Genomic DNA, 12,801 nt, shown 5'->3' with positions numbered 1-12,801 from the left:
CTACCGTGGAGTTGAATGCATCAAACGCCGCCTTTAGGTAACTGTTGAATGTTTGATCAGCTGCTGTTTACAAAATATTAAAGCTCTTCACTGGCTTTGGTCGGCCATATTTGTTGTGGACTGTTACTGGAAATGAAGAGGCGGTGGACTCTGATGGTGTTTGATTTACATCCTCTGTTCCATTCCTTTTATTTTTTTAAATATTTTCTATAAAAATCAATGCAAACATCTCTTTTTCTGTGTTTCCTATAGGAGGGATATATAAGGATTCTTATTGGGAGCCGGTCCTAAGCTGCAATCATGTCTGGGGCGTCTGTAAAAGTCGCCGTTCGAGTTCGGCCCTTCAACTCCAGGGAGATGGGCAAGGATTCAAAATGTATAATTCAGATGCAAGGCAACACCACAAGTAAGTAGTCCACTGGCATCCACACAATGATACTGTTTCTTAAATTTAAATTTATGGGGTGGCCTCTCTGCAAAGGGAGGCTTGGTATACCGCACATGCACCCACGTGGTCTTCCTTCAGGGGTCTTAGCAGTGAACAGTAGAATGAGCAAACTGAATAGTGGACGGTTGGGGACAAACAGCTTGAAAGAGAAGAAAAGGCTTACAGGGTGGAATTCCTCCTCCTTTGAATGGGCCTGCATACCCAAGGAGTCTCTGTCTGTGTGTGAGAAACGCTGAGTTGGTTCATACTGGGAGACCTGGGGGTTTGTCACACACACACTCTGGTCTGCAAACCCCCAATTTATCAAGGCTTGGTCACACAGTTGATACGCATGTTGCTTTGTAGTTTTGTTATCTCTTAGTGAACACAAACAGTTTGTGAAGAGATTGTAGAAACATTTGCAGTATTACGACCTGTAGTGAATCATTTACACAGTGCGCTGCTTTTTTTATTTTATTGTCACTTCCAGAGGAAATGTGTGTTAGATAAAAATGATGTAAATATTGCATTTCCCTCAGATTTGTTTCATTATTGACAATATAGTGGTAGGAGTGATAAGATGATGTCGTGTAGATATCCTTAAAATATAAAATTGATCATAGAAAGATGAATGTACTGAAATAAACTAGAGACTGAGATCAGATTTTTGTTATATAGGGTTGGGGTTATAATATATGTACATGCAAAGTACGTTTCGAGTTTGATGGTGTAAATCTGTGATGATCCCCTGCTGTTCTGTTGGTATTGTGGAATCTGTGAAGGGGCATAAAAAGCTGAATGTGGTGTCTATTATTGTCGTTCCGCCTGCTCACATGTGACTGAGTCATCAGGTACTGGGAAGTGCTAGCTGCCTTCGTACTCTTTCCTGTGCAGTATGTCCCATTTCCCCTCACGGCTATATTGGCATTGGAAGTATTTAATGACTTTAACAAGACAGCATGTGACAGAAGAAACCGGTTCTTCCAGCAGGCTCTCTTATTTGGCCTGACTTTTGACTGTCTGTCTTATTGGGCTTGTTAGACTAAGCCTTTATGAATCTTCCATAAGATCAAGTGTCCCAACCAGTTATGGCTCACTTGTCCTTTATCTCTCGTACTCTACCAAAGAGAAGCTTTGTGTCAAATCCCCCAGTACGTTTCCTCCATATCCCTGGGTTTTCATTATGTCAATGTCATTCAGAGGTGCTGGAGGGTGACTCGTGGTTTGTAGCAGAACTGCAGTGGAATATGCAGTGTTTTGGGGAGGTTAGTGAGTGTGTGAGCAAGGGGAGAGGAGAAGGCTGCAGTACTGCTTACTCTACATCCTATCACATGGGCAGATTGCAGAGCAGAAAGGGGGGCTGGCAGACGGCCATACTCCTTCCCTTCATCAGTACTTCATTGCAGATGGTATGCTGGGAATGCTGTCTTATTAGGACGCTGAGAGCTTCAATGGAGCCAGTGCGTACAGTAGTTGAGGTTATCTGACATGCAATGTGAAAATGTACTTAGTAGCCATGCTATTCCGGATACCCTCACACTTAGCGTGTATCACTATTTACAAAAGTCACATGTAACTTACATTTGTTGTCTAAACAAGGGAACAGTGGTACGTTTGAGAGGCCTTATTTAATGGATGGCCACACTTAATTATGATTTTTATGATTACAGCAAGTAATGATAGAATTATTTAATATTTACATTTTATATCATTTCTCAAGTAATGTGCACATTACCTTTATTTTATACATTGTTTAGCTTCTGTTGCACAGTGATTGTTAAGGTTTTTTTTCATGACTGTGTGTTTTCCGTATTCTGTTAGGAGTATTATCAAACCACATTGTCCAAAACAGATGAATTTGGTTATGTTAGCCCCTGTCTAATACATTTTTATGACTATCACAACTTTGTGTGATAATTTGTTTCGTATGTCATACTTTGCCACAACACAGTTTCAACATGTTGCTGCAATCACAATAAATTCAAACCCTTTACAGTGTCTGCAATACATGTGTATGTCTGTTATATTAGGGAGTATGTAGTGATGACTAGCAAATAAACTGGACAAAGCTGCCTGACAGAAAAGAGATGTTTAGTGGAATTGCTTGGTCAGCTTGGAGATGTTTGGCAGATGTGCGGATAAAGCCGTGGCACTCCCCTTATTGTGGTGACTCGCTCAAGGGTATATGTGTCTGTCTGTGTGTCAACAGCACAGAGAAAGAGAGAGCTTGGGGGCAAGGGCAGAGTATGTTGTCTCTCTCTCTCTCTCTCTCTCTCTCTCCCTTGCTCTCTCCCCTTTTCACTATGCATGGAAGGTTGTCAAGGATAGGGCGCAGGCACAGGGGTAGCAAATTGATTATCCAGTGTGCAGGAAATGTGTCTAAGGCCTCTACGGGCAGGCTGGAAACAAGTAAAGGCCTCTTTCACTGGAAGCTCTTAAACATACCAGAGCTAATGAAATAATAAAGGGGGTGACGCGATAGACTGTTGCATCAGTTAGCGTTGGGGCTCCAAATGTTGAAAAGCTCCAGGACGCCCGAAGCCTGACTTCATCAGAGCCCCTGATGTGTTCTCCACATTGATCTCTCGTTGTGTAACCCATGTGTTATGTTCCCCGTCAGCCACTGAGCAGCCACTCACGTATGGCCGAAGATGGTTGATAGATCTCACACAGTGCGTAAGGAGACTCTGTTATATTTGAGCAATACCACACCCAAAAAGGCCAACCTGCCTACAGCTCGAGTATTTCCTACATGATCTATGCGCTATCCAAGTGCTGGATGTTACACAACCCTAAGCTAGGAGTAAATGTATTGATAAATTGTTAGAACAAACAGAAGGTCGCCATGTTAATGAAACCTTCACCCTTCAGATACAATTCTGCTGAGTCTCGTCTCAGTTCAGGCTGAGTGGATGTGACCTTACAAACATCCTACAGGGGGAATTAGCTGAGCTCCAGTGTCAGTTACACATGAGAGAAAGGCCATCACCACAGCATAAATGACAATGAGCCCATCTCGTATGAATGAATTGTGGTCAATGCGGAGAGAGCTGGCAGCACAAGTGGGGAGCGAGATGGGGTTGGATGAAGGATGGTCATACCACCGCTGAACCCTGCAGACAGGACCGATTGACCTGATTAGTACCAGTAATCCGCTGGTTTGCCTCAGGTTGCCACGCCCTGCTGCCGTAATCCCTGTGACCCTTGTAGGTGTACACACATACCTATATGCAACCGCTCAGGGTGTTGCATTTCTCGTTGCCTCATGCTGAGATTGTTATGGAATGACACACATTTGCCGACTAGCAATACGTACACAGAGTCACACATTCCTGACTGACCTCTGAATGAGGAGGGAGGACAGGCAGATGCATGTGTCTGTTCTCAGCTCGTGCTGCGTCACAGGACTTCTGGGCCAGAGGCGCAAATCCATGTTGTGTAGCACAGACCGTTTTCAGAACAACTAACAAGCAGTATAACAGAAAGTGACTTGCATTGTCTTGCAAAATTATATTGACAGCTGGGAGCTCTGCATGTATTTTTCACAATAATAACCAGGATGTATAATTATGGGTGTGGGAAAGAATACCAAAGATCGGTCTCTTGTCATATCTCTCTAATTTAATTTTTGTCGCCGTCTTCTTTTGTGGGTAGTCATGGCAACAGCATTGGTTTTCTTATGCTCCAAAAACATTTTGAATGAATAATAAAAGTGACTCATAACTTCTGTATACTTTTCCTTTTCATATCACAAGCTCTAGTTACACTAGCTGCACTCATGATGCTCTTTCTTAAATTTCTGCCCTTATACCCTAATAAAGATTTGGCTCTCAGTGATTTAAGTTTTGACGTGATCTAGATGTTGTTATTGAAACTGAATAATAGAATATTACAAGGGTAGGATGCTCTTGTAGACCAAATCAAGTTGTATGTGTGGATAGATACTGACCTGTTTCCCACAATATTTAAGTTTTTAAGGATTACTAGATGCTCTTATCAGAGCATCATAATTATTGAATTCTTCTTTGAATGAGACAGGCATAATGTCTACATTAAGATGAAATTCTGCTCATGCGATTCGTTTTATATTTGACAGTTAAAACCAAACGTCATCACCACAGTTTGTATCGCCAAAGTGGCCTTTCTTAGCTTGGCATCACCAGACTAATTCCCATTAGCAAAGGGCTGTCAAGCCTCTCAGTTAATTTTAAATTTCTATTGTCAGCTATGGACCAAAGTGCATCTGAAAAAAAGTTGGATAGACCCTTAACAAATCAGAGCAAGGAAAGGTGTGACGTAGTGCAGAGCATCATGAAAATATAAACAGAGTAGAGAAGAATTTGTGTGCAGAGAAGAAACAGTCCCCTCCACAATATTTGAACGCCATCTTGGTATTTAATGAATTTGCTTCAGCTGCACTTTTCTGTCAGTCATTGTATCAAACCCACATTTATGATAAATGGTAGTGAGAGTGTTTTGAAATGATTAATTAACCACAACATGGCAGCATGGCAGTGCACGTCAGGGATGGGCTGAATGCTGGAATGTTCGAAACTGAGGTTTCAGCTTTGTTGCTGATCAAGCTTCTTGCGGTTGTTTTGCTCCATAACTTCATCACCACATACTCAGTTTTTCCCATTTTAGTTTGAGCCCATATTTAAACAGTAGAGTCTTGATGCCTCTTTGATTTAGCATGTTGTTGAAGTCTATAGAAACCTACTTTTTACACATTTCAAACATCAGACATGGAGGAGGACTTCATAGTTGGCGGAGTGATGTTACCCTCAGGCTGTAACACTAGTGACATTATTGGCCCCTGCCAACTTCAGAGGGCCTGAGGATCAGCTCCAGATGTCCTAAAATGAAAGTTGTCGTTATTAATGAAAAGCAGTACATATAGAATTACAAGCAGTTTTCTTTGATTGGGTTTGATGCATTTTTATGCTCCTATAAAATAGTGTCCTGTTAGATCTGTGGCCCATGTAGTGCCTTTGCAAAGGGTCTTTACATAACATACTTGCTAAAGTGATGATTATGCAGTTGCCTTTCAGTGCTCATCTCATTTCATTAAATGTCTTCCCATAGATGAGCTTTGCAAAATTTCACCCATTGTTTTTGGCCCCCTCTGCGATCCAACCTGTGATGGGTCTAAGTGGAAACTGTTTGAGTCATCTGCAGAAAGGGATATTGGAGGAGAGGAGACGATCTGAGCTGAGTCGAGAGGGGGAGGGGGCATGTGAACGCTGCCACAGCAGCAGAGACAGTGAAAGTCGTGCATGAGAAACATTCACATGCAAGACAGCGTGAGGTGGCAACCACATACACTCTCAGATTTTAGTCATAATGATTGTGGCTGAGAAATGCATGCTTTTAAGATAAAAAAAAGAAAAGCTATAATTCCTGTGTCTGTCAATTCAACGTCATTATCTTGCATTTTGTGTCTCCACAAAAGCCATATCCTTTCATATTAAAATAATGCACACCAATGGTATGATATAATTTTGTTATTTTAAACACTGTCTCAATTGTTTCAGGATTTTTTTGGGGGTTTAAATGTCGATATTGTTAAATAAAGAGATTATTTCAAGGGAATCTTAAATGGCAACAATCCAAATATCATGCCCAAATTAAATATCTTGTTCTGCAGCATGGACCCTTCTGAAAAACGGCCTGATATTGATGCTGTTAGGGAGCCGTTCCTATAGAGGGCTCCGCTCGATTGGATGCTGGGCTGCAGACCAAACAAATCCATTAATGTTTGTAACTGCCAGAGATAAGAGGCAAACCAGCCTCCCTCCCTCACGTAACAAGGTGGAACAATACAATTAATCTGGTGAAATGCAGTTTAGACAAATACTGAAATCCTGGTTGGTCAGAGGCATCCAAACAGCTGAAAGGGTTAAAGAGATTGTCTGTAGAACAAAATGAGCACTACCTGATTTTTGAGAATAGAGGACAGGGAATTGAGTACGTGTGTGTGTCTGTGTATTCCCAAGCATCAATTCTGTCCTTGATGTTGACAATTACTATCAAAATAACAACATAAATAAATAATATTGAGCTGATGGTTTGTATATAAAGATGGATGACACATCTCTCCAAAAATGAAGCCAAATATCCTGTGCACATAAATCAGTGTGTTATGAACAACTTACAATTACAGAAACCATCTTCGATAAATTGACGTCCACATGGACTATTCCGTTTGGAACATAGAGGAGGCATGGTTTGTAACCTATACTGTAGCCAGCCACCAGGGGGGCAATCGAGACGCTTTGGCTTCACTTTTAGAAAACGGCTGAAAAGCAGATAATGGTGTATTTGTTTTAAAGTTGTGGCAGTCCTGGCTCGCTCCTCGTACCTACTCTTTGGTTTGTTGCCTGAGTCGGGTGAAATGGCTGGACCTTCCCACATTCTGGAGAGTGAATGTGTTTCCTTAGTGTTTGTGCCCTCACCGACACAGCTCTCTTTCTAGACGCCATTGTTTGGTTTCCTCCCACAGTCTGAGCGCTGAATTCAGAGACGAACTGGAAAGCTTTTGCAGTCTAGGCACGGGGAGCTTGGTGGTGGGCATGATTTCACTTGCAGTGTATTCTTTTTGAGAGTTAAACTGATAAGGCAAGAGGCTTCTGGATTCATCTGCCTCTCAAAAATGGAATTGTCTCGTGCCACTGTTTGAATACTGTGCAGAAAACTAAAATCAGTAGTACACACACATACACATTGATACATACAGACAACCGCACACATGGGTACTCAGAATTTCATGCGTCATGTTTGTTCTCCACAGAGAAAACACTGGATAAAAGGTGTTAGTCATCTGACATTTGCTAGAGGCATCAGTCAGTGCTCATCCTTAATGTTTTCTGGCTTCACAGAACATGTCAAATGAGTGATGCAGCATGTTTTGATCCTTTTTTGTTATTTTAAAGACACGGGTGAAACAAAAAGATGTACGATTTTCACAGATCCATGTGCCAGAGTTGATGTCATGGTGCTTACATAAAGCCACAAAGCATTTAAAGCGAGACCTCAGTCTCTGAGCAGAGGCTAGTTGAGGAAATCCAGGTCACTGCTCTGTAAAATGGGTGCCTTTTGTGAGCAGTGAATGTAAGGGGCTCTGTATTTCCCTTGTACAGCTCGGTCTGCACTGTTGTCAACACTCAGGCCATTCAGCCTAGATCATATGATGCTGTTATGAGAGAAATATCAGACAGTGTTTAATCAGGATTCAAGGTTTTAAACTAATTTGGAACAGTTTCGAAAAGAACAGATGAATAATTTAATGCAAATAGCTAGTTTCCTTATCATTGCTTTCACATAAATAAATGAATTAAGTAAATGTAAACATGGGAAGCAATGGCTAATATTTGGAAAACCTTTTAGAACTAGGCATGAATTATAAAGTCATAGATTGTTTAAATCAGCATCTCTCTTGTGGCAGAGAAGTTGTACTACTATGGCATATTATTTGTGTGAATATATTAATTTATTTAAATAATTTATTATAATAATTTATTATAATAATTTATTATTACTATTACCCATAATGTTGATAACCAAATTGGACCTGAGAATAAAAATGTATTCCACATTGTAATATAAAATATTCAGACATAAGAAATGCATTGTCATTGTTTCTTGAATCACATGCAGAGCCAGTTTGCTAAAGTTCATTGTTAAAAGTTTAACTTGAGAAAGTTTGAAATGTAAATTTTGTTCGTATATACGCTAGTGCTATTTTTAACTGGAAAATGGCAGACTCATCTAAAATTGTGGAAGTATTGCTTTAGCTTTCCATGACACAGGATGTGTTGGGAAAGACCTTTGACCTTTGACGCAGCACCTGCAAAGAGGAGAATATCCTCCTTAGACCTGACTCATGAGAAGCATTTCACCTCTATGAGCTGTGACAACAGCTGAAAACTCGACCCTGTATCATCTTTTTTATTATTTTAGCATTGAGGTGCAAACAACAAATATGTTCATTTGACAAGTTGGTAGACACGTCCAGAATTTGGTTCGACACATGGGACATTACACTTGCATGCATGGCATGTAATTTGTATATTTATCTCACCTCTGATTTTATGCCAGTTCTATGTGCCTTGTGGGTTTAACCATCCATGTCATGCCCCTGAGAGACTGCCTGACATCTCTCTCTTTGTTGTAGTTCTGTGTTTGTTCAGCTTCTGAATGGAGCCCTGCTGGCTTCGCATGTTTCCTCTGTCTGGTGGCTTCTAGAAACGTCTTTGTTATTATGGACTCAGTGAGTCTGCGTGAGCTGCTAATATCAAAGGCACTCGCTGACTTGCTAGCTATCAGTGTCTGTGGGCTTGGAGCAATGTATGGTTTGGCTTTGAGTTTGGCGGAAAGGTTTGGGCGGCTGAAATCTGTCCATTCCTTCCTGTCACTGACAGTCTGTCGGCATGTGAAGCACTAGCCGCCATCTGCTGCTGTATAAATAGACAGTAGGCAAAGCTGGAACAGCTGGCACATAGGCCAGGACTGCACCCTGGCCCACTGCTTTTTCGCTAGACAGGAACCAAAACACATAATTTTAATGTATCATTTTCTTTCTTTAATTTTGCGTGTAAAAGTTCAAGGGTTTTCGGAATTCTGAACAAACCATTGATTTTCCGGGTAGAAGACAAATTAAGAGTACGAAATGTATTGTGGATGCATGTATGTGGTGGTTCTGATTTAAATCTGATTACTGCAAGTAAATATGGGCGTTGTTTTGCAGTGCATGTATCATATATTCTGATTTACTGCTCAAACTGGATTTCTTTCAATAAGCTGGTTTCTTGGTTTTCAATCTGCTATTTGTTTTTAATGCACAGTTTACATTGAGCTTACTGGAGTCACTTTCCAACAAAAAGTTTAAAGTTCTTTTTTGTTTAAATAAAGGTATTGTACACTGTTTCTAAAGTGTGTGTCGGGGGGGACGCAGTGTGAAAAGCGGCATTGTGATAGAGGGGACTGGGCACATGAAGCCTTGTCATAACAGATTACCTAATGTGTTTTGCAGGGTCTGTTGTCAACTGCAATACCCTGCATTCAGTGCATTGTACTGGTGTCTTCCTGCTTTTCCCCCCCTCTGCTCTTGCAGTAGAAAGAGAAAAATTACGTGTTCAGCCTTCTGAGTAGAAACTGAGAATTCATTAGGACAAACTTAGTGCCTTCCCCTACAGTTTCCGTAATTGCTCTGACTTAGGAGACCATCTGATGATATTAAAACACAGGCTGTTAACATTAACAGAAAGTTAGTTGTAATTTGTCTTAGTCTGTGACGATGAAATGGATTCTGGTGTGAAAGGTCGCGTCTCCTGGCTAGACAAACCCATCTACCCACCCTGAAGGTTTCAATATTTTTTGGGCAGCAGGAGGAGTATTGAATTGCTGTGTAGATTTTTATTTTAAATTAAAGGCCCAGAGGCATCTCCCTGACCAGACGTGAAAGTGCACTCTATCCAAGGGTCTAATCAAGATACCACATGGTGGTTTCTGTTTTGGATATGTTGTATGTCCTGTGTTGTGGCTGCGACGAGCTCAGCTGTTTGTCAAATGTGCACAGCAGTGCTCAGACACTACTTTTAGCCTGCAGCTTTGAGCTTCATCCAATGACAACTCTGTCACCTGTGCCGCAGCCCTGGCAACCAAGCCATCACACTCTCTCTGCTGAAGACACTGGATACAGCATGCAGAGCGTTTCTCTGGCCACCCCAGCATGTGCCCCATCCGCTCGTTTCTGCTCCCTATCTGAGACTGAACAACCATGTTAGCGTTGATGTGGCATTAATGCCGAAAACATCGGATAATTTCAGCAACTGCTTTGCCTCACCATGCATGCACAAACTGTGGCACAGGTGTGCAGTTGTAATGTTGTATGGAGCTACTCAGCAGTAGAGCTGCAATGGTGTCAGTTTCTCCCTTGACAATGTGATAGCATAAAGCTAACCAATGGTTAGGCAACATTTAAATACTGTATGTATTTCTCATACCTGTATAATACATTTGATAATTATTCTTTCTTTGATAATAAGGTAAATTATAACCTCTTTAAATGTATCATTACTAATGTAAGACAGCATGTGGCTACTGCCTTTAGAAAGGAATCTGATATCATATAGTCCCATAATTTCATATGAAATGAGAAAGATGCACATCGTTGGAGCCGTTTGTTACTGTTTGTGCGCGTTGACTAGAAAATTGCAGCCCTGTGAGGGAATAAATGCAATAGTAATCTTCAGAAATCAGCTGTTACATCACACTGCTGCCAATATACATACAGACCCTGGGGAAAGCCATTAAAATTCCTCAGTCTGGCTGAAAGAAGCAAACATGGGTAATTATGATTCTATAGTTTCTCTGAGTGCCTCGGTAGTTCATCCACTTGTTCCCCTTTGCATTTCATGCATGTATATATTTAGGCTCTTCACGGCCTTCCGGCAATCACGGACAGGCATCGATCAGTGTTGATCAGGTTCTTAGCGATTTACTGGAAGGGAGAGGATGCTCAGCCATTTTACACTCTGCTTCCCAGCTTGTCTCAGGTGAACGGGGGCTAGTTTGTAGGCCCCATCTGGTGCTCCGAGACCTCCTAACATCCTAATTACTGAGAGTTCTCTTTGCTTTCCTGACCGGATTATAGGCCCCATGTTGAACGCTGGAGTACAAAATGTCTGCCGGTTATAACCAGCTGAGTGATGTTATTTAGATAGAAGGATGTGGTTAGATAACCAGTTAGTTAAAACCGGAGAGCTCCTGTGGAGTGTCACTATAGTCCTATATTCTGAAGAACAGGAAGTGAAAAGACAAAGCTGGATCATGTTGTAAAAACAAACATTTGCATTTTTGTGTGTGCTGGTGATGATACTATAATAAAACAGTCCAGTATGTTGCTCTATTGCTGATGTTTTTTTTAAAGATAATATTTGGTGCTTTTGCATTTATTAGATAACTGACGGTGAAAACACAGCCAGCAAAGGGAGAAAAACCTCCTCAGCTTTGTAATATGCAAAAGACAAGTGTTTGTCTTTTGTGCTTCATGACAATATTCTTGTTCTTAAATTTTCAATTTACAACGTATTGAAAAGGTTTTTTGTTGAGTAAAAGTCGTTTCTGTTATTGCCTGTGGAGTCTGACATGATAAGTAGCTTAATGTCTTAGTTACAAATCCTAAAGCTTTTCACACTGTGCCTCAATGTGTATTAAAGCATTTTTAAAGGATTTGAATCCTGAAATTACTCGTTGATAAATAGTTTATATATCCACAGTAATGGGGGATGCTTGAGGCAGGAGAGAACAGAACGCAGTGTGCCGCATCTTCCCCTCCTGTGCCAAGTTGAGGTTGTTATGGCAACCACAATCTGTCCCTATACCTGTTACCATGGTTGAGAAAGACGGAGTGATGACGTTGTTTATTAGGCAGCAGAATGCGTCTGCCATTTTACATGCAGGATGTGACTCTGGTCTGGTGGGAATAATTACTATAAATGGAAAACAGAGGAATTCCTCATTGACACCTGTGTGGGTGAGACTAATAATACCTGTGCTTCAGTGTTCAAATGAAGTGCTTCTTTATTTACATATTTTCATATTAGGGTTCTTCTCTATGGCAATATAGCAGGATTTATTTATAAAAGGTGCTGGTTCTTAAGTTGAAAGGAAATTTTGTGTGTTAGTTTATGCATCGTTGCCTTTACACCTTTTATAGACTCTTACGATCCGCTGAAAGGATGACATGGGGGAAGCAGCTGTCTGTTATGAGAGCAATCGAGTGGGCATGTGAATGAGACGATCGTGCCACGTCGTGAGCATGATTCACCTTTAGTAGTTTAGCAGTCTCCCACTTGCTGCCACCATGTAGTCGATGTTTCTAGATACACCATCACATCCCACCCCCGTCTCTGACGACAGCCCTCGATCAAACAGGGGAAATGGACAGACTCTGAGATTAGAAAGCTTACATCCTGTCTTGCCTGCACACAGCTGTGATTCCCAGTAAAGCCAGTTTGTCACGGTCAGTCCGCTGACCCGTCTGAATCCCTCACATGTGGCACTGTCTCATCATCTTTCTGTTTTTATTGCTAAGTTGCCTGATTGACAGTGAATCAGAGCTTAGGCTGCCCCTTCATTAATAGCCACAGTAGATTATTCCTGGAAAGGAGAATAGAGGGTCACTGGTAACGTAAATCCCCCTTCATTTCTTCATGCCCTGGCTCCAATTTCCCTTTGGAGGCAGGTCAAAGGTGAAATTGGGCTTTATATAGCCACCTGTCTTGCTGTATCTTCTTCCAGTGCCCATTATGGAAGCTGCTGCTCCGCATGTGCACCTCAACCTGTTATAGGTCTGTTTGTATGAAGGGATA

General features: G+C 41.3%; 1 protein-coding gene across 15 annotated transcripts in view; it reads left to right on the top strand.

Moving 5' to 3' along the window:
- The window catches only part of kif1b (kinesin family member 1B), a 53,337-nt gene that overhangs the window by 1,153 nt on the left and 39,383 nt on the right, over positions 1-12,801 (top strand). For 13 of the 15 annotated variants that reach the window (XM_034591008.1, XM_034591002.1, XM_034590997.1 and 10 more), the window contains exon 2: positions 253-406. In XM_034591008.1, coding sequence (XP_034446899.1) covers positions 301-406 — 106 coding nt within the window. In that variant the 5' untranslated portion in view covers positions 253-300. Of the gene's footprint in view, positions 1-252; positions 407-12,801 lie in introns of those variants that run through there. The other 2 variants (XM_034591003.1, XM_034591000.1) reach the window with 1 other exon arrangement.

Source organism: Hippoglossus hippoglossus, chromosome 7, assembly GCF_009819705.1.
Source record: "Hippoglossus hippoglossus isolate fHipHip1 chromosome 7, fHipHip1.pri, whole genome shotgun sequence".
Classification (NCBI taxonomy): domain Eukaryota; kingdom Metazoa; phylum Chordata; class Actinopteri; order Pleuronectiformes; family Pleuronectidae; genus Hippoglossus; species Hippoglossus hippoglossus.
The sequence above is the reverse complement of the archived record's forward strand: the minus strand, read 5'-3'. Positions and strand labels throughout refer to the sequence as shown.